General features: G+C 48.6%; 1 protein-coding gene across 8 annotated transcripts in view; it reads left to right on the plus strand.

Annotated features, from left to right (window-relative positions):
* Positions 1–27314, plus strand: part of ryr1b (ryanodine receptor 1b (skeletal)) — a 102210-nt gene that overhangs the window by 49367 nt on the left and 25529 nt on the right. For 3 of the 8 annotated variants that reach the window (XM_060076432.1, XM_060076437.1, XM_060076435.1), the window contains exons 43-76: positions 218–312; positions 1171–1306; positions 1413–1596; positions 1890–2001; positions 2216–2336; positions 2483–2652; positions 3205–3425; positions 7303–7393; positions 8306–8446; positions 8776–8936; positions 9274–9352; positions 9624–9713; positions 9911–10051; positions 10506–10583; positions 11059–11134; positions 11515–11638; positions 12298–12413; positions 13002–13069; positions 13960–14081; positions 14398–14447; positions 15410–15470; positions 16014–16140; positions 16758–16869; positions 17104–17185; positions 17907–18037; positions 18337–18657; positions 19593–19833; positions 20319–20406; positions 20644–20736; positions 21320–21337; positions 23750–23920; positions 24215–24274; positions 24662–24796; positions 24922–25034. In XM_060076432.1, coding sequence (XP_059932415.1) covers positions 218–312; positions 1171–1306; positions 1413–1596; positions 1890–2001; positions 2216–2336; positions 2483–2652; positions 3205–3425; positions 7303–7393; positions 8306–8446; positions 8776–8936; positions 9274–9352; positions 9624–9713; positions 9911–10051; positions 10506–10583; positions 11059–11134; positions 11515–11638; positions 12298–12413; positions 13002–13069; positions 13960–14081; positions 14398–14447; positions 15410–15470; positions 16014–16140; positions 16758–16869; positions 17104–17185; positions 17907–18037; positions 18337–18657; positions 19593–19833; positions 20319–20406; positions 20644–20736; positions 21320–21337; positions 23750–23920; positions 24215–24274; positions 24662–24796; positions 24922–25034 — 4129 coding nt within the window. The remainder of the gene's footprint in view (positions 1–217; positions 313–1170; positions 1307–1412; positions 1597–1889; positions 2002–2215; positions 2337–2482; positions 2653–3204; positions 3426–7302; positions 7394–8305; positions 8447–8775; positions 8937–9273; positions 9353–9623; positions 9714–9910; positions 10052–10505; positions 10584–11058; positions 11135–11514; positions 11639–12297; positions 12414–13001; positions 13070–13959; positions 14082–14397; positions 14448–15409; positions 15471–16013; positions 16141–16757; positions 16870–17103; positions 17186–17906; positions 18038–18336; positions 18658–19592; positions 19834–20318; positions 20407–20643; positions 20737–21319; positions 21338–23749; positions 23921–24214; positions 24275–24661; positions 24797–24921; positions 25035–27314) is intronic. The other 5 variants (XM_060076439.1, XM_060076436.1, XM_060076438.1 and 2 more) reach the window with 3 other exon arrangements.

A 27314-nucleotide genomic window follows, 5' to 3' on the forward strand; every position in this document is an offset into this window, starting at 1 on the left:
TAACCCATACACTAAACTCATCCCATAGCCTTCCACAACAAGTCAGCTACTCCAACAGTGATCTGTACACAGTCAGCTGGCTCTACACCTCAGCCAAACCATCACCAGTAAACACCAGTGGGCTACACCCAACAGGGGGGCTGTCCGACCGTCCTGCCAGACGTAACAAGTCGTCCATTAAGGCTCAGGGTGTTTTTGCTTCTCATTTGATCGGCAGGCATGGGCGGATCCACCCCCCTGGACGTGGCGGCGGCCTCCTGCATCGACAACAACGAGCTGGCGCTGGCCCTGCAGGAGCAAGAGCTGGAGATGGTGAGTGGGACGAAGTAAAATAAATATAACACGGCAAAAAATTATGGCCCAATCCCATTTCTACCCCTTACCCCTTCCCCTTACCCCTTCCCCTTACCCCTCCCCCTTGTTTTGAAGGGGTAAGGGGAAGGGGGGAGGGGGAAGGGGAAGGGGTAAGGGGTAGAAATGGGATTGGGCCTAATTGTTGTCGTGAGGTGGCGGAGCGGGTTGACTTGTAACCCTGGGAGTTTGCTAGCTTGATTACGGGCTCCTCCTGGCTGTGTTGAGGTGTCCCTGATGCTAAAGACACCTAACCTTTCACTGCTCCCGACGAGCTGGATGTCGCCTTGCGTGGTTGACTCTGCCGGCGGTGTGTGTGAATGGTTGTAAATCGCTTTAGGTTAAAACGTCTGCTAAAAGCCCTTAAAGGGGACATATTATACCACCAGGTTTGACTGTGATTAGCCATTACAAGCCGTTTTGAAAATGTGCAGCTTCTGACATCACAGGTGGGCGTGTCCACCTAGATGTGTGCTGGATAGATCAGTCTACCAGCCTACCCAGTGGACTGTAGCAAACGTTGCTTATCTATCCGTCATACATCTAGGTGGACACACCCACCTGTGATGTCAGAAGCTGCACATTTTCAAAGCGGCTTGTAATGGCTAATCACACTCACACCTGGTAGTATAATAAGTCCCCTTTAATGTAAAAATGTCAAATGTAAATTAATTTGATGTTGTTAATGTGATGTGATGTTGTTAATGTTATGTGATGTGATGATGTTAATGTTATGTGATGTGATGATGTTAATGTAATGGGATGCTAATGGGAATCAGATTGTAATTCCCTCTTTTCATGTGCCCCCTCTCCCCCCAGGTGGTGACCTACCTGGCCGGCTGTGGCCTTCAGGCGTGCCCCATGCTCCTTGGCAAAGGGTACCCCGACATCGGCTGGAACCCCTGCGGAGGAGAGAGATACCTCGACTTCCTGCGCTTCGCCGTCTTCGTCAACGGTCGGCCATTTTAGCAAAAAAGGGATCAACCCTGTCGGTCAGCACTGGGTTGTAGCCCCGTTATCAGTACTCCCCCCTCTTCTTCTTCCGTCCCTCTGACTCACAGGGGAGAGCGTGGAAGAGAACGCCAACGTGGTGGTGCGTCTCCTGATCCGTCGGCCCGAGTGCTTCGGCCCCGCCCTGCGAGGGGAGGGCGGCAACGGCCTGCTGGCGGCCATCGAGGAGGCCATCAAGATCTCGGAGGACCCTGCCCGAGACGGACCCACCGTCAAGAAGGACCGCCGCTTCATGTGAGTGGGAAAATGTAGTCGTGCTCATCTCGGACGATGCCCGCACACCAATCTGTAGTCTGCATTTATATCACACTTGTAAGTTAGAGCTGTAGCTGTAGTTATAGTTTTAGCTGACCCCACCGACTGAATTCTGAGTTCCACAAACGCAACTGTTCTGTCCCCACCACGCCTGAGAGGAGGTTATTTTCTCTCTGTGTTTTTGTCTCTTGTTCCGTGACCAAATGTCTCAATGTAAGTTGCTGGTCAGATGCTGTGGCACTGATCTCTGCGTATCACCTTCTGTCCTCCAGGTTCGGTGGGGAGGAGCAGCAGGAGGAGCACCGCGTCCACCTGGGGAACGCCATCATGTCCTTCTACTCCGCCCTCATCGACCTGCTGGGACGCTGCGCCCCTGAGATGCATGTGAGTCCACCCACACCTCCACAGCATTCAGCTCCACCTGCCGGTTTATTAGCAACACAAGTGATACAGTGATACAATCCTGAACCAATGATGGAATCACTTTAGCTTTTACCGCCAAGCTATTGTTCAGTGTTTTGATTCTGTTTTCAAGTATTATGTAATTAATGGGAGGTGGGAGGATGTGTATCTGAATGGTTTGCGTTGCTGTCCCTAGCTCATTCAAGCAGGTAAAGGTGAGGCTCTGAGGATCCGAGCCATCCTGAGGTCTCTGGTGCCCATTGAGGACCTCGTTGGAGTCATCAGCCTGCCAGTGCAGATTCCTGCGTTTGGAAAAGGTTAGATAGAGATAAACATATATTTAAAGGTCACTGCTCTGTATTCACTGCTGATCAAATTCCCTTGAATTCCTCATAACTTCATTTGATATAAACTGAATAAAAAAAATATACATCAATCTTATTTTTTATTCACTGAATCCCAGACGGTAACATCCTCGAGCCCAAGATGTCGGCCAGCTTCGTGCCGGACCACAAGGCCTCCATGGTGCTGTTCCTGGACAGAGTGTACGGCATCGACAACCAGGACTTCCTGCTCCAGCTGCTGGAGGTCGGCTTCCTGCCCGACATGAGGGCCGCTGCCTCCCTGGACACGGTGCGTAGATCTCAATAAAGAATCAATTCAGACCTCAGGTCATTGGTTCTCAAGGTGCGGCCTGCTGGCCACTGGCGGCCTGCAGAACCATTCCTGAAAAAAAATATTTTTTATTTATTTTTTATTCTTACATCAGTATTAATTTAAACAAAATTAAATAAATCTAAAGAGAAAAGTCGACTCTCTACCTTTCAATTAAATCCTGTTCCATTTGTTGGTTTTAATCCGACTGTACATTACTTTGAAAGGATGAACCTCAGTTTCGTGATTTAGACCTCACTTGACCTCACTCTCAGAGGTCCACGGTGCAATGTTTTTTTTCACCACTGGGATGCTGACGGCGTTTCCCGCCTATTTTCTTTTCCTTTGGCGGCCCTCAGTCAAATTCCGGGTTCCTAAATTGGCCCTCAGCTGTCAAAACTTTGAGAACCCCTGCCTTAAGTAGATCCCTGTAGATCACTACACTATAGACCACCACACGGTGTACGCAGTTCACTCTGGCTAGAGACTCCGTGTTAGACAAAGAGTCAATTGTGACTCTCCTGTCTCCAGGCGTCCTTCAGCACCACCGAGATGGCGCTGGCTCTGAACCGCTACCTGTGCTCTGCCGTGCTGCCGCTCATCACCAAGTGTGCGCCGCTGTTCGCCGGCACCGACCACCGAGCCATCATGATCGACTCCATGCTGCACACCATCTACCGGCTGTCCCGAGGCCGCGCCCTCACCAAGGCCCAGAGGGACATCATAGAGGAGTGCCTCATGTCACTCTGCAAGTACGTACCGGCCCTCTTTCACTCCCGCTGAGCCCTCGCACCGGTAGACCTCTCGCACACCTCTGACCCCCTCTCTCAACCCTCTTACCCGTATCACACCTCTGACCCCCTCTCTCAACCCTCTTACCCGTATCACACCTCTGACCTCTTCTCTCAACCCTCTTACCCGTATCACACCTCTGACCTCTTCTCTCAACCCTCTTACCCGTATCACACCTCTGACCCCCTCTCTCAACCCTCTTACCCGTATCACACCTCTGACCCCCTCTCTCAACCCTCTTACCCGTATCTCACCTCTCACCCCCTCTCTCAACCCTCTTACCCGTATCACACCTCTGACCCCCTCTCTCAACCCTCTTACCCGTATCTCACCTCTCACCCCCTCTCTCAACCCTCTTACCCGTATCACACCTCTGACCTCTTCTCTCAACCCTCTTACCCGTATCACACCTCTGACCCCCTCTCTCAACCCTCTTACCCGTATCACACCTCTGACCCCCTCTCTCAACCCTCTTACCCGTATCTCACCTCTCACCCCCTCTCTCAACCCTCTTACCCGTATCACACCTCTGACCCCCTCTCAACCCTCTTACCCGTATCACACATCTGACCCCCTCTCAACCCTCTTACCCGTATCACACCTCTGACCCCCTCTCAACCCTCTTACCCGTATCACACCTCTGACCTCTTCTCTCAACCCTCTTACCCGTATCACACCTCTGACCCCCTCTCTCAACCCTCTTACCCGTATCACACCTCTGACCCCCTCTCTCAACCCTCTTACCCGTATCTCACCTCTCACCCCCTCTCCCAACCCTCTTACCCGTATCACACCTCTGACCCCCTCTCTCAACCCTCTTACCCGTATCACACCTCTGACCCCCTCTCTCAACCCTCTTACCCGTATCACACCTCTGACCCCCTCTCTCAACCCTCTTACCCGTATCACACCTCTGACCCCCTCTCTCAACCCTCTTACCCGTATCACACCTCTGACCCCCTCTCTCAACCCTCTTACCCGTATCACACCTCTGACCCCCTCTCTCAACCCTCTTACCCGTATCACACCTCTGACCTCTTCTCTCAACCCTCTTACCCGTATCACACCTATGACCCCCTCTCTCAACCCTCTTACCCGTATCTCACCTCTGACCCCCTCTCTCAACCCTCTTACCCGTATCACACCTCTGACCCCCTCTCTCAACCCTCTTACCCGTATCACACCTCTGACCCCCTCTCTCAACCCTCTTACCCGTATCACACCTCTGACCTCTTCTCTCAACCCTCTTACCCGTATCACACCTCTGACCTCTTCTCTCAACCCTCTTACCCGTATCACACCTCTGACCCCCTCTCTCAACCCTCTTACCCGTATCTCACCTCTCACCCCCTCTCTCAACCCTCTTACCCGTATCACACCTCTGACCTCTTCTCTCAACCCTCTTACCCGTATCACACCTCTGACCCCCTCTCAACCCTCTTACCCGTATCACACCTCTGACCTCTTCTCTCAACCCTCTTACCCGTATCACACCTCTGACCCCCTCTCTCAACCCTCTTACCCGTATCACACCTCTGACCCCCTCTCTCAACCCTCTTACCCGTATCTCACCTCTCACCCCCTCTCCCAACCCTCTTACCCGTATCACACCTCTGACCCCCTCTCTCAACCCTCTTACCCGTATCACACCTCTGACCCCCTCTCTCAACCCTCTTACCCGTATCACACCTCTGACCCCCTCTCTCAACCCTCTTACCCGTATCACACCTCTGACCCCCTCTCTCAACCCTCTTACCCGTATCACACCTCTGACCCCCTCTCTCAACCCTCTTACCCGTATCACACCTCTGACCCCCTCTCTCAACCCTCTTACCCGTATCACACCTCTGACCTCTTCTCTCAACCCTCTTACCCGTATCACACCTATGACCCCCTCTCTCAACCCTCTTACCCGTATCTCACCTCTGACCCTCTCTCAACCCTCTTACCCGTATCACACCTCTGACCCCCTCTCTCAACCCTCTTACCCGTATCACACCTCTGACCCCCTCTCTCAACCCTCTTACCCGTATCACACCTCTGACCTCTTCTCTCAACCCTCTTACCCGTATCACACCTCTGACCTCTTCTCTCAACCCTCTTACCTGTATCACACCTCTGACCCCCTCTCTCAACCCTCTTACCCGTATCTCACCTCTCACCCCCTCTCTCAACCCTCTTACCCGTATCACACCTCTGACCTCTTCTCTCAACCCTCTTACCCGTATCACACCTCTGACCCCCTCTCTCAACCCTCTTACCCGTATCACACCTCTGACCCCCTCTCTCAACCCTCTTACCCGTATCACACCTCTGACCCCCTCTCTCAACCCTCTTACCCGTATCACACCTCTGACCCTCTCTCTCAACCCTCTTACCCGTATCACACATCTGACCCCCTCTCTCAACCCTCTTACCCGTATCACACCTCTGACCCCCTCTCTCAACCCTCTTACCCGTATCACACCTCTGACCCCCTCTCTCAACCCTCTTACCCGTATCACACCTCTGACCCCCTCTCTCAACCCTCTTACCCGTATCACACATCTGACCCCCTCTCAACCCTCTTACCCGTATCACACCTCTGACCCCCTCTCAACCCTCTTACCCGTATCACACCTCTGACCTCTTCTCTCAACCCTCTTACCCGTATCACACCTCTGACCCCCTCTCTCAACCCTCTTACCCGTATCACACATCTGACCCCCTCTCAACCCTCTTACCCGTATCACACCTCTGACCCCCTCTCTCAACCCTCTTACCCGTATCACACCTCTGACCCCCTCTCTCAACCCTCTTACCCGTATCACATCTCTGACCCCCTCTCTCAACCCTCTTACCCGTATCACACCTCTGACCCCCTCTCTCAACCCTCTTACCCGTATCACATCTCTGACCTCTTCTCTCAACCCTCTTACCCGTATCACACCTCTGACCCCCTCTCTCAACCCTCTTACCCGTATCACACCTCTGACCCCCTCTCTCAACCCTCTTACCCGTATCACACCTCTGACCCCCTCTCTCAACCCTCTTACCCGTATCACACCTCTGACCCCCTCTCTCAACCCTCTTACCCGTATCACACCTCTGACCCCCTCTCTCAACCCTCTTACCCGTATCACACCTCTGACCCCCTCTCTCAACCCTCTTAACCGTATCACACCTCTGACCCCCTCTCTCAACCCTCTTACCCGTATCACACCTCTGACCTCTTCTCTCAACCCTCTTACCCGTATCACACCTATGACCCCCTCTCTCAACCCTCTTACCCGTATCACACCTCTGACCCCCTCTTTCAACCCTCTTACCCGTATCACACCTCTGACCCCCTCTCTCAACCCTCTTACCCGTATCACACCTCTGACCCCCTCTCTCAACCCTCTTACCCGTATCACACCTCTGACCCCCTCTCTCAACCCTCTTACCCGTATCACACCTCTGACCCCCTCTCTCAACCCTCTTACCCGTATCACACCTCTGACCCCCTCTCTCAACCCTCTTACCCGTATCTCACCTCTCACCCCCTCTCTCAACCCTCTTACCCGTATCACACCTCTGACCCCCTCTCTCAACCCTCTTACCCGTATCACACCTCTGACCCCCTCTCTCAACCCTCTTACCCGTATCACACCTCTCGCCGCCTCTCTCTCCTCTCACTCTTCTCACTCCTCTCACCCATAACAAGCACCTTTTACCCCCTCTATCCCCTCTCACAAACCTCCGCCCTTGCTTACCCGCGCTCACCCTCTCTTACCCCTCTCACCCCCCTTGAATCATGTGACCAGGATGATCCCGGTATACCGCTGATGTTCTTGACCCATTTCCCCGTGTGACCAGGTACCTGCGGCCCTCCATGCTGCAGCACCTCCTGAGGCGGCTGGTGTTTGACGTTCCCATCCTCAACGAGCACGCTAAGATGCCCCTGAAGGTACACCGCCTCATCATAGGTTACTGACCAATGTCCACTTTTAACGGGATGTTTGACCAAGGAGGTGGAGGTGTCACCCTAAATTTGTACCGGCTGCCAAATTTGTACCGGGCGCGTCATCCATACGTAATCCATTCCAAGCCTGCCTGTCAGCAGATGATCGCGTCGTCCGTTGCCGGGCAGGTTTTAAAAAAACATTCGCGCTCATGTTGCCAAAGACGAAAATAACATAATACAGTTAACGGATCTCTAGATAATGTAATGTTTTGTTGGGTTCCTTAATAAACACACGATGTATCTTGAAGAGAAGGGCTTTATATTCATGACCCATCCATGAGGTAACATTAACCTTGTCACATTCTTAACCCGGAACAGACATCCACATGCAGCGCGCCAATCCAACTGCGCATGCTCCGTGTGACTAATAACTGATGTTGATGTCAGATAACACTTGTTTTCACTTTATATTTGTTTTGTATTTAATTTTTTAATCAAATTTAGCAAGTAAACTGAGTGTTTAAAGCAGGTCAAGGACGAAATAGCACAATACAGATAACGGATCGCTAGATAGAAGGTTCGCGAATGTTCACGTCATTCGACGCGATCGTCCGTTGCCAGGCAGATTTGGAGTGGATTACGTATGGATGACGCGCCCGGTACAAATTTGGCAGCCGGTACAAATTTAGTGTGACAGAGGCCTTCTCACGTCATGACGTTAACCTATCGATGCATTCAATGGGATATTTGGAGATGGCTATTTAAGATGAGACAGTACTTTAATCATCCCAGAAAGGAAACTCTGAAAATATCCTCCATTATTAAACTAATATTGAGTAATGTATTGAAATTCTTTTGACCGTAATCCGGTTGACGTCTATCCTATGTATCCTATGTGTGCTCTGATTTGTCCAGCTATTGACAAATCATTATGAGCGCTGCTGGAAGTACTACTGCCTCCCAAACGGCTGGGGCAACTTCGGCGTGACGTCGGAGGAGGAGCTGCATCTGACCCGCAAGCTGTTCTGGGGCATCGTCGAGTCTCTGGCTCACAAGGTGACCACGACACACCCTGCGTGGACACTAAGCGGAACGTCGCCTCCATTTTATTTGTTTTGGTCATGCGCCCTGGCTCTCAAAGGCAGTTGAACTTTTCCAAACTCTTACATGTTAAACCTATGGGCACTGAACACGGTTGAATTGACATGGTTAAAATGATAGATACGTTGAGAAATAAATCTTTTGTTTAATAAGCATTCCTGACTGACACAACACCAGAAAATGCGCGCGCAACTTCCGGTTTTAATTTTTCGGATAGTCCACGTCCGTAGGAGGATGCATTAGACAGCATTGGGAATACTTCACCTCTTCTCTTGTTTGTCCAGAAATTCGACGCAGAGCTCTTCAAGATCGCCATGCCGTGTATCTGTGCCATCGCGGGCGCCATCCCCCCAGACTACGTGGACGCCAGCTTCTCTGTCACCGAGAAGAAGGCGTCGGTCGACGCAGAGGGGAACTTTGACCCCAAGCCCGTAGAGACCACCAAGTGAGCATGTGCTGTCTTTAATGAGGCACACTTCTTAAGGGTTACGGCATTGGTGGCTCCTTGTTGAATGAGCGTTTAGTTGTTTTCACATAATAAGACTGTGAGGTTCATGGTGCTTATTGCAAATAAAAGAAGTAGATAAAATCGAGGGATTATTGATTGATAGATTAGGATAAGAGTTGGTCAACAATTTAGAAGATTGTACTACTACATATCGCAAACTCATGTTACTTGCAGGTTTTGGTTTATTATAAGGAGTTAGATATTGATTGATATTTCCTACAGTATTACAGTGATATTGATCGACTGACTGATTGATTGATTGATTGATTAACAGCACCATCATCCCAGAGCGACTGGATGGCTTCATCAATAAGTTTGCAGAGTACACCCATGACAAGTGGGCCTTTGAGAAGGTCAGAGACAAATCGATAACTCTTCATCCCTTATTCATACGTTTGTCCTGATATCTCTCATGTTTTGGTATATTCTAGTTTCTTCTATTCTATTCACAATTCTCTTCTAGTATATTCTATTCCAAATTCTACTTCTACTTCTACTAGTCTCTCCCATTCTAGTTCATTTGTTCTACTCTGTTTTGTATTCTGATCTATACTATGTTGTTCGTAATGATGTTATGCTGTCTATACTAGTACCATGCTGCCACCGTATCCTCCCTGTGCGTAGATCCAGAACAACTGGACGTACGGGGAGATCCTGGACGAGAACGCCAAGACCCACCATATGCTGAGACCCTACAAGACCTTCTCTGAGAAGGTGATGTCATCGCCAGGCTGTCTGCGATCGGATGAGGATCTGATATCCTTGTGACGTAACCCCTTCCCCGGTGTTTGTGTGTGTGTGTGTGTGTGTGTGTGTGTGTGTGTGTGTGTGTGTGTGTGTGTGTGTGTGTGTGTGTGTGTGTGTGTGTGTGTGTGTGTGTGTGTGTGTGTGTGTGTGTGTGTGTGCCTCAGGACAAGGAGATCTACCGCTGGCCCATCAAGGAGTCTGTGAAGGCCATGATTGCGTGGGAGTGGACCATGGATAAGTCCAGAGAAGGGGAGGTGGAGGTGGAGAAGACCACCGCCACACGCAAGATCTCTCAGACCGCCCAGGTAGGCTGTAGGAGATAGAGGTGACTCTCAGACCGCCCAGGTAAGCAGTAGGAGATAGAGGTGACTATCAGACCGCCCAGGTAAGCAGTAGGAGATAGAGGTGACTATCAGACCGCCCAGGTAAGCAGTAGGAGATAGAGGTGACTCTCAGACCGCCCAGGTAAGCAGTAGGAGATAGAGGTGACTATCAGACCGACCAGGTAAGCAGTAGGAGATAAAGGTGACTATCAGACCGCCCAGGTAGGCAGTAGGAGATAGAGGTGACTATCAGACCACTCAGGTAAGCAGTAGGAGATAGAGCTCTTTTGTTATTTAGGAGCACAGAAGATAAAAAATAATGTACGGTAATCAGGAGATAGAGATAGATATCTATCAGGCTGCTCAGGTAGGCAGGAGTTGCCCCTCCTAATCCTTGTGTGCGTGTGTGTGTGTTTTTGTGTGTGTTTGTCTGCAGGCCACGTATGACCCAAGCCACGGCTACAATCCCCAGCCAATTGACATCACGGCCATGGCCCTCTCCAGAGAGCTCCAGGTACTCCTCCGTCACAGGGGCCTCCTCTCTCACAGGGCCCACCTCTCTCACAGGGCCCACCTCACACACAGGGCCCACCTCGTTCACAGGGCCCACCTCGTTCACAGGGCCCACCTCGTTCACAGGGCCCACCTCGTTCACAGGGCCCACCTCTCTCACAGGGCCCACCTCTTTCACAGGGCCCTCCTCTCTCATAGGGCCCACCTCTCTCATAGGGCCCTCCTCTCTCTAAGGGCCCACCTCACTCCCAGGGCCCACCTCACTCCCAGGGCCCACCTGGTCTGGTCTGCATTTATATATTAATGTTGTTTGTTTCAATCTAATTGCGCATACCTTTGTGTGTTTAGATGAAGTCTAGATTAAGGCCCAATCCCATTTCTACCCCTTACCCCTTCCCCTTCCCCTTCCCCTTCAAAACAAGGGGGAAGGGTAAGGGGTAGAAATGGGATTGGGCCTAACTTTGTGTTTCCTCCAGTCGATGGCTGAGCAGCTGGCTGAGAACTACCACAACACCTGGGGTCGCAAGAAGAAGATGGAGCTCATGTCCAAAGGTCAGACTCCACCGATACCGAACTCGATTGGCTATCGATCGTCACAGAAGCACCATGTTTTCCTTTTTTTTGTTTGAGTTCAGCCAAACCTCACTCCCCTCTCAGCTAATCGCCTCCACCTCATGTCTATCATATCATATTTTATCAACATGATTTTAATTGTATATTGACTACACTACCCACCAGCTAATAAAAACACACAATTTGAATACTGTCCCCCGGCCTGAATGACATTTGATTCCCAACCTCTACAAATTACGAACAATCTATACATTTATTTGGCGTGGAAGCTCAACGTTGTGCTGCAGAACAGGATGTCACTGCAGGGGACTCCAGTGTGTTGATATTGAAGCTGGGCTCTCCGTTTCCTCTCGTGGCAGGCGGAGGCACCCATCCCCTCCTCGTCCCGTATGACACCTTGACGGCCAAGGAGAAGGCCCGAGATCGAGAGAAGGCTCAGGATCTGCTCAAGTTCCTCCAGCTCAACGGATACGCCGTCACTAGGTGGGTGCCAACGCATGCCTTGTTCTACCATGAGGGCTAGGGATGCACCGAAATGAAAATTCTTCGCCGAAACCGAAAATATACTGAAACAGTTGGCCGAAAGCCGAAACCGAATACCGAATGTGGCTTTTGCTGTTTTTCATTCATTTAGCTTTAATTTTTCACCATTGCATAAATCAAACAATTAAATGTCCTTTATAATCTTTTTTGTCTTGCTTTTCAATAAAAAAAATCAATTACAAATTTGATATTTCAATTACAAATAAATATTTATTTAATACTGAATGTTTTCTAACATACCAGCAGACCTTATAGCAAGAATTTAAGAACAATGTACCGTTAAATAAATGTTTAAAACAAATTGAATTATTTTATTTTTTTTAAATGTTCTGTGTATTTTTTTCGGCCGTTTTACTCCTTCGGCCGAAACCGAAAATTATGTTTTGGGCCATTTTCGGTGGCCGAATATTCGGTGCATCCCTAATGAGGAACATCAGGTGCGTTCACCAGCGATGACACCCGACCCAACCTCGAGGGAGCTCTCTCTGTGCGGTCCTTCTCAAGGATTCTTCCCCCTGGTGTTTGGGGAGTTTTGGAGATGTGTTAACTTCTTCATCCCTTCTCCTCTCCACCATGCCGTTGTCTGGGTGGTGACGCAGGGGCCCTAAGGATATGGAGCAGGACATCTCCTCCATCGAGAAGCGCTTCGCTTACGGATTCCTCCAGAAGCTCCTCAAGTGGATGGACATCGCCCAGGAGTTCATCGCCCACCTCGGTACTGTGGTGTCCCACCGGCTTCTGCCCTCGTTCGAATGACTGGGTCACAATAATCTATTTGGTTAAAGGGCTCCAACACATTTACATTGAAATTGTCTTTTCTTGTCCGGGTAAAAGCTTTTACCCAAGTCACTTGAAACGGTCCCTTTGACTTTTTGGGCGTTGTTGCCAGTCGTTACTTTCTACGAACTGCGAACTGCGAACTGCACACAAAGGCAACAACGTTATATCCTCTGTTTAAGGTTCTTAAAAAATTCCAGCCGTTCACCGAAGTTCAGCATTGTCCAAAAGGTTTGCTGATATCTTTCAGTGTGGCTGATGGCAACGATGCCATCCTGCGGAACGACCAATCGGAGGATTGTAATAAAGGACGGCATATAAGCGCACTAATTTCTCTGAATTAAATAATAATAACCAACAAGTATTCCAAGTTACAGCAGACATAAAGCAACCCTCACATTAGGACAAGGCTGATGTTCGAGATTGCATCACTTTGCCGTCTCACTGAATGGCATAATAATTGAACAAGACACTCAATATAATAATCTTGTTGTAATGCAAGACTTTTTTATGTGTTTTCTTACAGAGGCGGTGGTGAGCAGTGGAAGAGTAGAGAAATCCCCTCATGAGCAGGAGATCAAATTCTTTGCCAAGGTGAGAAACAGTTCAACAGTAACATTAATGAATTGGCCTCCCTGCTGTAAAATGAAACTCAACTCTTGCCCATCCATGCTACCCTTATACATCCTGTATTTTCCGTTGGGGTTAATTAATAAAGTTCATAATAACACTTGTCCCAATGGTTTTATATTTCTGTTAAAGTGTGAGTGAACCCCCTGTTAAAGCTTAAATTTGAGGAGGGGGGGCTTGTTATCCCCATTTTATTTAAAGGTCCCATGGCATGAAAATCTCACCCTATGAGGTTTTCTAACATTAGTATGAGTTCCCCTAGCCTGCCTATGGTCCCCCAGTGGCTAAAACTTGCGTTCGGTGTAAAACGAGCACTAGGTATCCTGCTCGCCTTTGAAAAAATGGAAGCTCAGGCGCGCTGATTAGGAATGTGGCCCCATATGTCGTCATAAGGGGCCAAGCTACCTCCCCTCTCTGCCCATAGAATTTGGCCTGCCAATGAGACAATGAGCTACGACCATGCAAGCGCCACATGTGTGTGTGTGTGTGTGTGTGTGTGTGTGTGTGTGTGTGATTACACACACTGTAACGCAAGTGTTGTACAGTTCTTTGTTATTTGGATAACCGTTCTGCTGTTAGTGTTATGGCGCATAACACGTTGGTTCTCTGACGTCTCCGGTGTTTCCACAACGAGACTCGTAGTGGAGGTTATCTCAGCCATGGTTGAGAAGGAATTGGGGGCAAGGAACTTTGGCTTTGACTCCCTGAAGAACATGAACCGCGACATGGAGGAAGCATCCATAAAGTAGCATGCCAGGGGACCTTTAACAGTGACAAAATGGCGAATTTTATGATTTCCTGACAATCCCGGCAGTATATGTTTGAGGGTTTACCTTTTCCGTTGGTCTTTACAGATTCTGTTGCCGCTGATAAACCAGTACTTCAAGAACCACTGTCTCTACTTCCTGTCCACGCCGGCCAAGGTACTGGGCAGCGGGGGTCACTCCTCCAACAAGGAGAAGGAGATGATCGCAAGGTGAGCCGGAAAATACCAGCCAACTGAAGCCAATAATCTCCAAACTATTCTCTCGATAGCAATGTTAGCATCGTTAACATTGTGAGTGCTGTGCACCTGAGGCGTTGGATCCTCTTCTCCTCTCTGTATTCTTTCACTGTGTTTTACCATATCCTACCTTCTTCCCTTTGCTTGTCTCCTTACGGTTTAATCCTGTATTCTTACATCCATTGACCCCCCACTTCCTCCTACACCTTCCCCTCGTCTTTCTGTTTGTTTTCTGTTTGTCTGTGTTTTTTTTTGCGTTGTTGTCTGTTTCTTCCTCCTCTGACATCAGTATCTTCTGTAAGTTGGCCGCTCTGGTGAGACACAGAGTTTCTCTATTTGGTAAGAACCTGCATGGTGGAAGCTCTCTTTCCTTTGTTCTTTTGTTCTTTCTTTCGTTCTTTCGTTCCTTTTTTCTTTCTTTCTTTTGCTTTTCACTGTACCTTGTACTTTGTACTAACCGGATCAAATCATTTCAAAGATACATCTTTACCTTCCAGCAAATCACCTCTCCCCCTTTCTCTAATCTCTCTGTTTTCTAATTTCCCTCTTTCGCTGCCCTGCTCTCCTCTCCTCTCCTCTCCTCTCCTCTCCTCTCCTCTCTTCTCTTCTCTTCTCCTCTTCCCTCCTCTCCTCTGCTCTCCTCTCTCTTTGTGTGATCCTTACGAATCATTCTCTCTAGCCTCTCTGCTTTGGCTTTGGTGTCACTGCAACCTAATTAAGTGTGAAGGGTGGATAGGCGTGTGTGTGTGTGTGTGTGTGTGTGTGTGTGTGTGTGTGTGTGTGTGTGTGTGTGTGTGTGTGTGTGTGTGTGTGTGTGTGTGTGTGTGTGTGTGTGTGTGTGTGTGTGTGTGTGTGTGTGTGTTGTAGGCCTTCAGTGTTCAGGTCTGCACACATCAGCATGTGTGTGTATTTGTGTCAGGCTCTCTCAGTGTGGTGCAGCCCAGCTTGCTTCACTCCTTCACCCCCCTTTGTTCCATTCACCACCGTCATGTGATCATGAAGCAAAGCCACAGTACAGACCACGATATCATCACCCAATGTTTTACATGAAAGCTTATCTAATTAAGGAATACACAAATAAGTCAAGTCTAATTAATTCGAATAAATGCCAAAGTTTTCACATACTAATATGTTATCGATAAATATGTTTGTATGCTGTTTGTTGTGACTAAAACTAAATACTTTAATACTATATTATACTAACAGTGTTCTAAGTGCATTTCTTATCATTATGAAGGTTTGGTAGACATTTCGGTTTTTAAGCCGCTGTGATGACGCATCGTCTGTGTGTGTGTTTGCAGGAACGGACGCAGGCGCTGTGGTCAACTGTCTCCACATCCTGTCACGTTCTCTGGATGCCAGGTAAGACTGAGACAAAACCCACAGGTCACACACCAATAGATACACCAGGTTACCCTAAACCACCCGACTGATTCACCAGTTGAACACTGAACTGAACATTTTCTACGAAAACCGCTAACTATTTACATCAGTAACGACAACGAAAGTCAGACAGATTCAAACCTAAACCTCATGAAGCTTTGTGAAGACGAGCTTGTTTATGAAGATGACTCAACAGTGCCACAATAGGGCGCCCCTCTACATCGTATTAAACCCGCCCCATATCAGATAAACGGTTGTGATTGGCCCGACCCGGGCCAGGTCTGCTAGAAATCTGTCCCCACGAGCGGAGGGAAAACAAATATGCATAAAACATGAGCTCGCAGCTATGTCTTGTTCTCGGGCTAATTCAGCCCTCTGAAACAGTCCGCCATCTTTGCAACACTTCCCTTCAGATGTAATGTGTTGTTCTGTGTGTGTGTGTGTGTGTGTGTGTGTGTGTGTGTGTGTACACTCACGGTGTCCCTCACCTTCCTCTCTGTCGGCCTGTGTTGTGTCGCTCAGGACGGTGATGAAGTCGGGACCCGAGATCGTCAAGGCGTGCCTCCGGCAGTTCTTTGAGTGCGCGGCGGACGACATCGAGAAGATGGTGGAGAACCTGAAGCTGGGCAAGGTGTCCAGCAGGAATCAGGTCTGAACCCCGGCCACAGTGACCCCCCCTGGGGACCCCCCTAACCCCAGGGGGGCCCCCAAACCCCCTGTGACTGTCCACCCTAATCCCTGGTGACCTTTGACCCTAACTGCTCAAGGGCCCTCTGAGGTGGCCCCCGAGATACAGGACCGCTTCACCTCAGAGAGCCGATACTTATAATCGTGTGTGTTTCTTTATGTGTGTCTTTGTGTGTATCTTTGTGTGTGGGTGTGTGTGTGTGTGTGTGTGTGTGTGTCTGTGTGTGTGAGAGTGAGTGTGTGTGTGTGCTTGTGTGAGGGTGCGCGTCTGTGTGTGTGCTTGTGTGAGGGTGTGCGTCTGTGTGTGTGCTTGTGTGAGGGTGTGCGTGCGAGTGTGTGTGCTTGTGTGAGGGTGTGCGTGTGTGTGTGTGTGCTTGTGTGTGCCTCTTTTTACGTGTTTGCACGCTTCTATGTGTGTGTGTGTGTCCCCATTTGCATGTTTCTTCATTTGTGTGTCGTCATCTGTGTGTCCTTATGTGCAAGCCCATGTTGCTGCGTGTGTGCTTGTGTTTGCATGTCCCTGGGTCCGATTGGCGCTGCGCGTGTACCTGCGTGTGATTGCTTATGTGTGTCTGCAAGCAGGTCAAGGGCGTATCCCAGAACATCAACTACACCACCATCGCCCTGCTGCCCGTCCTCACCACCTTCTTCGACCACATCGCTCAGCACCAGTTTGGAGACGACGTTATCCGTAAGCCCCTCCTCTTCCTGTGAGAGTGCCTACGCCCCCCCTGGGTTCTAGAATGTTCTACATTCTCCCAGGGGTTTCTGGGATGTTCCATATTCCGCTGTCTCTAGAACGTTCTGTATGCTAGTATGTTCTAGAATGTTCTATCAGGCTATATATTCAAACGTTACATACTGTTGAATGACAAAATGCTCAAATGCATCGTTAAATAGTCCGTTCCTCTTCTTCCTCCCGCAGTGGACGACCTGCAGATCTCCTGCTACCGGATCATGTGTAGTATCTACTCCCTGGGCACTGTGAAGACACCCCACGTAGAGAAGTGGGTGGATACCTCCACCGTACACCCGTATCGTGGCAGAATGGTCAAACAAAATTAGAATAGTCTAAAAAAATTGACAAACCATCGCAGCACACAATTCACAAAAGACATCACAAGATGAGAATATTTACACATGAATTGGTGTTCCTGACCCGTATCACTGCACTTTCCCCCTTCCTTGGCCTTAATTGGTATTTTAGACCTGTTGAATTGGTGAACCACACATTTTTAAAGAGACATTTCTTTGATAACTTTCTTTTGATAATCTTTGATGACATTTCTTTGATAACATGTTTTGCATACGTAATTGATAATGCATGCAGGTGAGATGACACGCTCAAATTGTTTCATTAATGAAAAGTTATGCTATTTATGTTTTCAGGTTTTTGTTGCCATCGGTCCTAATTCACTGAAATTGTGATTTTCGAGATTGTCACCTTAATGTCAAAAAATAGGCCATAAAATAGCCGTGCCTATAATATTGACTCGATAATAATCGGAAAACATTGGCTCGTCGCACATCCAGACCAACCCAAGTATGCAAACCGACAAGTTGGGCTGAATGTGAGAGGGCGGCGCCAATCCTCCGATAAACCCCATATCGACCAAAAGAAGAACTGCAGATTAAATAATTCTACGATTTTGTAACTGTAGATAGCAGCCAGTGACAGACTCTTCATGCCCTGGTTCTGCCTGTGTGTGTTTGTTTGCGTGCTTCCAGGCAGCGGCCCGCCTTGGGCGAGTGTCTGGCCAACCTGGCGGCGGCCATGCCCGTGGCGTACCTGGAGCCGTCCCTCAACGAGTTCAACGCCTTCACCGTCTACACCACCAAGACCCCCCGGGAGCGATCCAGTCAGTGCAGCCTCTGTCTCCCGCAAATACAATCGCTTTTAAAACACATGACATGCATGACTGTGTGCAATTGAATGGACATAGTTTCCAACTACTGATTGCATTATTTATTTATTTTATTTTATTATCATTATTTGTATTAATTTTATTGTCTTTTATGCCGATTTTAGTCATGCCCTTTGTACGTACTTTTAATGTTGAGGCTAAATATTTTGAATTTTAACATGAACAGGAAAATTCAAAATAACACTTAATAATCCACCAACTCCATTCCCTGTCCTCCTCCCCCCCCCCCCCAGTCCTGGGCCTCCCCAACCAGGTGGAGGAGCTGTGTCCGGACATCCCGGAGCTGGACGTCCTGATAAAGGAGATCAGCGAGCTGAGTGAGTCGGGGGCCCGCTACACGGAGATGCCCCACGTGATCGAGATCACGCTGCCCATGCTGTGCAACTACCTGCCCCGCTGGTGGGAGAGGGGCCTGGAGAACTTCCCCGAGCTGGAGGGCCAGATCTGCACGGGGGTGACCTCGGAGCAGCTCAACCAGCTGCTGGGAAGCATCATGAAGATCGTGGTCAACAACCTGGGCATCGACGAGGCCTCCTGGATGAAGAGGCTGGCAGGTGGGTCTCCTAACGGGCCCTGGAACCTTGGCAACCAAACTTAGTAACCGTAGTGTTGCGTTTTTTGAAGAAAGTAGTCCAATCCTTGGTCGCTTTGAACTTTCGGTATGGTAACTACGAAGCAAAAGGGAGGGAATTGTATCTAACGCGTATGAGAGAAATATCGTGAACTACTTCGAGACCCGGGCTTAGGCCCGAGTCTCTCCGCGGTTCTGCCTATCAGCTCTCTCATCTCACCTCAATCTGAACTCTGCGCTGTGATCGGGTCAAGTGGGCGTGGCCTGTGTGGAGTGGGCGTGGCCGGTGTGACGTAGTGGCTCCGCCCTCCTCACCTGTCTAAAGTTGCTGCCATCTGTGGCTGGAGTAGTTATTGCAGCTTATGTGTTCGATCCTGCTTCCTAGTGGCTATGTGAGGGTAAAGCAGCTTGTGTGTTCGATCCTGCTTCCTAGTGGCTATGTGGGGGCAGCTTATGTGCTTAAAATACGTAACAGTAGAAACTAAACTAATTGCTAAAGTAAACTGAAGGACCATCTAAAAAAAGAATAGGTAAAAACAGGATCCAAAAAATCGGATCAAATTTTCTATCTTTTCTGTCTGCTTCGTATCCACGTTGAATTCAAATTATAATCGGATGATTTAGGAGATCAGTTTATGGTACCAAAAGTTTTGCACGGATAACCGTTGCCTGCTTATTAATTAAATGTCTTTTTAAATGAAAGATCATGGATCCAGACCAAGACTCTTTGACTTACTGCTCCGCATCGGTCTGTGTGTGCGTGTGTGTGTGTGTGTGTGTGCGTGCGTGTTGAGTGCGTGCGTGCGTGCGTGTGTGTGTGCGTGTGTGTGTGTGTGTGTGCGTGTGTGTTGAGTGCGTGCGTGCGTGTGTGTGTGCGTGCGTGCGTGCGTGTGTGTGTGCGTGTGCGCGCTGCCTCAGTGTTCGCCCAGCCCATCGTGAGCCGGGCGAAGCCAGAGATGCTCAAGTCCCACTTCATCCCCACCATGGAGAAGCTGAAGAAGCGGACGGGGAAGGTGGTGGCGGAGGAGGAGCACCTCCGCATGGAGGGCAAGTCAGAGGTGGACAGCGAGGACGGCACCATCCGGGACGAGTTCGCCGTGCTCTGCAGAGATCTGTACGCCCTCTACCCGCTGCTGATCCGCTACGTGGACAACAACAGGTACCTGGGCAGAGTCGCACACTTTGGGCTTTGTACTTCTCCTTCCTTCCACGCAATGCTTGGAGGGGTTTACCTGGGCACTTAACAGCTTAGGGGGCCGCCTGCCGCCCTAACTACGTCAGCAAAAAATATATATGTATTGATAGAATATATACATATTTCTTAAAATATATATATATATTTATTAAAATTGCACTAATTAATTCACTGTTCTTGTTCCATGTGTTATTTTGAAAAGCTGCTTATTTATTAATTTAATATTATTATCATTTAATTTATTTGTTTGATAAGTAATTGTTGATCGTAGTACATATCCCCCGCGGGAACCCCTGGCTTCTGTTGAGGTATAACGCCTGCGCTGTACACTAAAGGCAGCATGGGTTATTTACTCTCCACCAAAGACTCTTCTGGATATGTTTTAGACTGGTAGGTATTGCAGTCAGGTTGGTTTCGACCTTTGACCTCTGTGTGACCCCCTCCACCAGGGCCCGGTGGCTGACCTGCCCTGACCCCGACGCCGAGGAGCTGTTCAGGATGGTGGGAGAGGTGTTCATCTTCTGGTCCAAATCCCACGTGAGTCGCACCAACATCTCTCCTGTTGACCATCTGAGGGACGCAAACACAGCAAACAATGAATATCACAGCAGACACAAACACGAATAAAGCATACAGTGAAAGGCTCTCTTATATTAAAGCATAGTGAATATTCAGTGTCAACGTATGAAATCGTGATACGGTAACGGCTAACATTCTCTCCCTTTCTTTCTCATTGTCTGTCTCTCCCTCTCTCTCTCTCTTTTTGGTGAACAGAACTTCAAGCGAGAGGAGCAGAACTTTGTGGTGATGAATGAGATCAACAACATGTCGTTCCTAACGGCTGACAGTAAGAGTAAGATGAGCAAGGTGAGGTCATCACAATCTTCCCTTCGCAGGGATATTCATATCGTATCACACGCAATGAAGCTAAACTCTAATAACGCATAATTCACTCACTTTTTTCCATTTCCCTGCAATGTGATTGTTTGGTTATTTATTTATTGGATATTCAGTCTGTGTACCATTACATTTATTTTTTTCATTACTAATGTTCCTTTGCAAATATTTCATTTCAAAAAAATACAATTACCCTTTTATTTTAATTTATTTAAAAAAAAAGACTCTTTGTACCCTATGAAGAATTAGGATACTGACGTCCTCTAGCTAGCATCTCCTTTACTAACATCTTCTTACCTAGCGACTCTATAGCTAGCATCTCTTTAGCTAGCGTCGTGTCTAGCTAGCGTTTCTTTAGCTAGCATCTCTTCAGCTCGCGTTCCCTCTGCTAGCATCTCCCTTACATAGCGACTCATTAGTTAGCATCTCTCTGGTTAGCTTCTCTTTTAGTCAGCGTCTCCTGTAGCTAGCGTTGCGCTAGTGAAGCGTTGCCCTTCTCAACTCTTCTCTCTCCCTTATGTGCTGTGTCGGGGTTGTGGATGCGGCGCGCTAGGGCGGAGGAGACGGAGAGGTTAGAATGTGTTTGTGCACGAGCACGTGCACTGTGCTCTCCGCATGGCAACCCCGAGGGCGCTCGGGTTGCGTTTAGCTTTAGCTCTCCTGCAAGACACAAGAAACACTAGATAATGAGGAAAAAAAAGGTACACGCGTAGGCACACACCAAAACAGGCTCCCATTTACGCGTGCACATTGCCACACCATCTAAAGGGAGGAACATGCACACAAAAACACTCCCTCACTTGCACTCACTCAAAAAAACAATCAGACAAAAACATACTTGCAGAACAAACACAGACACACACGCACCAGTAGTGTTGTATCCCTGCAGTTCGTAGCATCACTAGTCGTGGTCATGTCTGACACGACTTGGTGTGCGTTTAACTGTGGCTCACTATGCTCACAGTGTCCAGGTTTCTGCTCCAGGCAAACAGCGGAATAATGATTTAAAAAAAAAAAAAACGGGGTTAAGCCTGTACACTGTTGGTTATCCATATAGTCCGCCCAGCGCAAACACCTAGCAGTGTCTGTACGGTCGCTTATGAGTAGCAGTGTCTGAATGGTCAGCGAGCGTTGCTTACAGTACATGTAGCCTCCGCCGGATTGTCTTAAAAGGCATAAGAATGGCGTCTGGAAGGTGGACTGGTCTCAGATATAATCCTATATCAGAACACTAGTGTGCGTTTGTGTGTGTGCGTGTGTGTGTGTGTGTATGGGATACTGTGTGTGTGCATGTGTGTGTGTGTGTTTGTGCGCTCGCGTGTATGCGTGTGTTGGCAGGGTCTGAGGGGGCTTCCTACCAGCTGTGTTGTAGAGTGTAGTGCTATGAGGCCTCAGTCATGGAGCTCGGCTGCAATGGAAACACAAAAAACGACCATATTGAGGACCTAATCATGGCCACTGAGCTCCATCACGTTGTTTGATTTGTTCTCTGATGAGCTTGGTCTCTCTGTTGGCTTTCCTGGCGTTCACTGATGCTTGGGTTTATTGTTCTCAACCTTTCTTTTTTGAAGATGCTCTCTTAATTTTCTTTCCTTTCTGTTAACTTCTCATAATGCAACACATGCAACACAAAAAATATCATAACACGGCTGGAACTTATGACCATTCCCTGCTGTCTTTTAGCTTTAGCTTCACCCACTTAAGATTAACAAAGGTGGCTGGGTTTGTTGGAATGTCTAGTTCTCTTGACATATCTGTGTATTCATGAGGACTACAGGGTCACTAACTTCTGCTTTCCCTCCATCGCTAATTGATTGACATCATTGTGTCATTGAACTCTGGAAATGTTTCACAACTGTAAATTCAACATCTGTGTATTTTGGTCTAGAGTAGACGATTTAACTATACATTTGACTTGAGTGTTAGGCAACTGTTGCTACTGTTTTTAGCTTGTTACCTGACTGTTGCAACAGCTCTGTCTCTCTTTCTCTCTCTCTTTCTATCTCCGTCACATCTCTTTCTACATTGCTCTCAGCATTTTTTTTCTCTCTGTCTCTCTTTCTCTCTCTCTTTCTATCTCCGTCACATCTCTTTCTACATTGCTCTCAGCCTTTTCTTCTCTCTGTCCCTCTCTCCCACCATGTCTCTGTCTCTGTCTCTGTCTCTCTCTCTTCACCTATTCGTTCCTATCCATCTCTATCCCTGCCATACTCACACTCGAGGTTGTTGCAGGAGCAGACAACAAGCTAGTGTTCTAAGCAGAGCATCGGGTTGGGTTGGCGAGGGACTGACTCTGTGTGCTGTGTGAGCCGGGGGGGGGGGGCCGTGGCACCGCCTGCCCCGACAAACCCACTAACAGTAATTATACTTCTGGGTCGCGTGGCCGCCGTAGGTACGCCATGGATCTCTACACTGGCCCCTGAATTTCTGGTTTGGCCTTGGTTTAAAGGAGTCACGTTGAACCCCACGGTGTACCTATGACGGCTATCAAGCGCAGAAGTATAATTAGCCTTCAGGGTGCCTTGTCCAAGGCTGCCTGAGCGTAGTTGCCCGGCGATACTACAACAGCCCGCTCAAACGCCCTGCAAGACTGGTCCGGTGTTTTGAGAAAACAGCTTCAGCTGTTGTTCTGTTTGGTGTCACGAGATTGGGTTTGTATCGAAAAAGGGAATGTTTCTGTTGATCTATAGATTATGGGTTGGAAAGAGATAAAACCATCGTGTTTCTGCTTCTAGACTCTAAGAAGTTCTGTTTCCTGAAAAAAAAAAAAAAAAAAGTCTGCCCTTAGAGTCAAATATCTCTGCCTCTAGAATGCATAACTTCTGCTTCTAGATTCAAGACAAAACTTTTGACCAAAGGCTGCTGGGTTAGAATTGGATCCTTGAAGCAGAGCATTCCGTCTAGTAGTTGGATTTTGGCGGGAGCCCCCCCCGAGCCTCCTCTCGGTTGGACTGGACCGACTGACGCACCCCTCTGTCTGCAGTCTGGAGACTCGGGCCAGGAGCGCTCCAAGAAGAAGCGGCGGGGGGATCGCTACTCAGTGCAGACGTCTCTGATCGTAGCGGCCCTGAAGAAGATGCTGCCCATCGGCCTGAACATGTGCTCCCCCGCGGACCAGGAGCTCATCAACCTGGCCAAGATCAGATATTCTCTGGTAGTGCACCAACATAAGCACACACACACACACACACACACACACACACACACACACACACACACACACACACACACACACACACACACACACACAGACACACACTATGCACGCAGACATTGCACGGTCTGCAGTCTAAAGTATGTACAATCTTTGAACCATTGGCATTGTTTTTACCGCTTCACCTGATCTGAAAGCCATTTACCCGGCACTTTGAGCCTTCGAGGTATCCATAGATTAGTTAATAAGGTCATGACTGATCCAGGGGGCTGCTTCCTCTCCTCTGCTCCACAGAAAGACACTGACGAAGAGGTGAGGGAGTTCCTGCAGAACAACCTCCACCTGCAGGGCAAGGTGAGTAGTAACTCCCTGTGTCCATATGTCTGTCTGTCTATTTGCATCTTATACACACCCCCGTGAGCGCATTGATCTACTTCCACATGAGCTGCATTCTACTGTCAACTTTTCAATTTGTTTATATTGTCAGCTCAGAACGGCTAAAATGCTTTTTTAATCCAAATAAACTCTGGCGAATTCAGAAATTCCCAGTTTTCTGCGGCAGGCTGCATTGCAGTTTAGCTGCGCTAAGAGCGTACCCATCCACGTGAGTGTAGTCAGAGTGTAGTGTCTCGAAGCTAGCCTCTTCCTAGCACTGGTCTCTCAGCTGAGCATTGTGAGCCTGGGGGTCTTCCGCACGCCGGTGGGGTCTTCACCTGCCCGGTTGTGGGCGTTGTCCTCCAGGTGGAGGACCCGGCCATGCGTTGGCAGATGTCCCTCTACAAGGAGATGTCCGGGAAGGCGGAGGACGCAGAGGACCCGGAGAAGGTGGTGAAGAGGGTGCAGGAGGTGTCGGCCGTGCTCTACCACATAGAAGTGGTGAGGAGACGCACGCACGCACGCACGCACAGTACACACTCCCCGAGACCACACACACACACTCATACCTCGCTCTTCCTGCTCGCATCCGTCACCGTGACCGCGGTCTATTCCCCTCCCGCCAGACGGAGCACCCGTATAAGTCCAAGAAGATGGTCTGGCACAAGCTGCTGTCGAAGCAGAGACGCAGGGCAGTGGTGGCCTGCTTCAGGATGACCCCGCTGTACAACATCGCCAGGTAAACCCCTACACCTACAAACTATCAGGTGAACCAATCTACCTACACAGTTAAATAACTGGTAAACCACTCCCACTAACCAGGTAAACCCCTATACCTACACAGGAAACTAACATGTAAACCCTCGCCCTACTTAGGCCACTACCAGGTAAACCAAACTTCCTACACCGTTAATAACAGGTAAACCACTCCCTCTAACCAGGTAAACCCCTCCATTCAAACAGGTAACTAACAGGAAACCAGTCCTTTTAACCAGGTAAAGCCCTCTACTTAAACAGGTTACTAACAGGCAACCACTCCCTTTAGCCATGTAAACCACACCTGCCTACTCAGGTGAAGAACGGGTAAACACCTACCTCTAGCCAGGTAACCCCTCTACCTACACTGATTAATCAAGAGGTTAACCAGTTCCTCTAGCCAGGTAACCCCTCTACCTACTCAGGTTAATCAAGAGGTTAACCAGTTCCTCTAGCCAGGTAAACCATCTACCTGCTCAGGTTAATCAAGAGGTAAACCAGTTCCTCTAGCCAAGTAAACCATCTACCTACTCAGGTTAATCGAGAGGTTAACCAGTTCCTCTAGCCAGGTAAACCCTCTGTCTACCTGCTCAGGTTAATCAAGAGGTTAACCAGTTCCTCTAGCCAGGTAAACCCTCTGTCTACCTGCTCAGGTTAATCAAGTGGTTAACCAGTTCCTCTAGCCAGGTAAACCCTCTACCTACTCAGGTTAATCAAGAGGTTAACCAGTTCCTCTAGCCAGGTAAACCCTCTACCTACTCAGGTTAATCGAGAGGTTAACCAGTTCCTCTAGCCAGGTAAACCCTCTACCTACTCAGGTTAATCAAGAGGTAAACCAGTTCCTCTAGCCAGGTAAACCATCTACCTGCTCAGGTTAATCAAGAGGTAAACCAGTTCCTCTAGCCAAGTAAACCATCTACCTACTCAGGTTAATCGAGAGGTTAACCAGTTCCTCTAGCCAGGTAAACCCTCTGTCTACCTGCTCAGGTTAATCAAGAGGTTAACCAGTTCCTCTAGCCAGGTAAACCCTCTGTCTACCTGCTCAGGTTAATCAAGAGGTTAACCAGTTCCTCTAGCCAGGTAAACCCTCTACCTACTCAGGTTAATCAAGAGGTTAACCAGTTCCTCTAGCCAGGTAAACCATCTACCTGCTCAGGTTAATCAAGAGGTAAACCAGTTCCTCTAGCCAAGTAAACCATCTACCTACTCAGGTTAATCGAGAGGTTAACCAGTTCCTCTAGCCAGGTAAACCCTCTGTCTACCTGCTCAGGTTAATCAAGAGGTTAACCAGTTCCTCTAGCCAGGTAAACCCTCTGTCTACCTGCTCAGGTTAATCAAGAGGTTAAGTTCCTCTAGCCAAGTAAACCCTCTACCTACTCAGGTTAATCAAGAGGTAAACCAGTTCCTCTATCCAGGTAAACCCTCTACCTACTCAGGTTAATCAAAAGGTAAACCAGTTCCTCTAGCCAGGTAAACCATCTACCTGCACAGGTAAACAGCAGGTAGGGCTGGGCGATTTTTTCGGTTTAATCGATTAATTTGCATTTTTTCTTTCCTACGGTTTGTGAAATGGCTGAACCGAAAAATCTCGATTTAAAAACAGTTCTAGACTCTTCCGATTTGTTTTGCTGAATAGACTCTGTAGTAGCCTCCTCTCTCACTTTCCAGAACGCGCGCAAAACTCAGCCTACTGCAATCACATTCACCTCGCCCCCGACAGACTTGGGGGAGAGCCGGGTCGATTGAAACACTTTTCAGTTAAACGTCTTTTGCAAAGATGACGTTATGTATACAAATAATTTGTGATCAACAACTCACATGTGTGTTCTCTTAGTTACAAGCAGTGGTGTAGTCTACGTGATACGCAGGTATACGCCGTATACCCACTAGGAACGCACCAGGATTTGCGTATACCCACTTAAAAATGTGCACGGATACGTATCAATCGTCTTGTGACAGATCTTTCACTTCTGTGTTTATTTTTCGGAAATATCGGTTGGTATAATAACTGCAATAAAATACTTTAAGCAGGGGAAGTTATCTCCTACATTCACCATTCATAAAATTCCCGCTGTGCGCTCGCGCTCTGCCGTCTCTGTTACGAAGCGCGAAGCTGCCCCTGCATCTCTGCACGTTAGTTGGCGGGCCGAGCCCCTCCTTCTCGCGTGTGTGTGTGTGTGTGTGCGTGCGTGCGTGCGTGCGTGCGTGCGTGCGTGTGTGTGTGTGTGTGTGTCCAGTCCTCCCATATTAATGTGTAAACCAC

Source organism: Gadus macrocephalus, chromosome 16 (assembly GCF_031168955.1).
Source record: "Gadus macrocephalus chromosome 16, ASM3116895v1".
Classification (NCBI taxonomy): domain Eukaryota; kingdom Metazoa; phylum Chordata; class Actinopteri; order Gadiformes; family Gadidae; genus Gadus; species Gadus macrocephalus.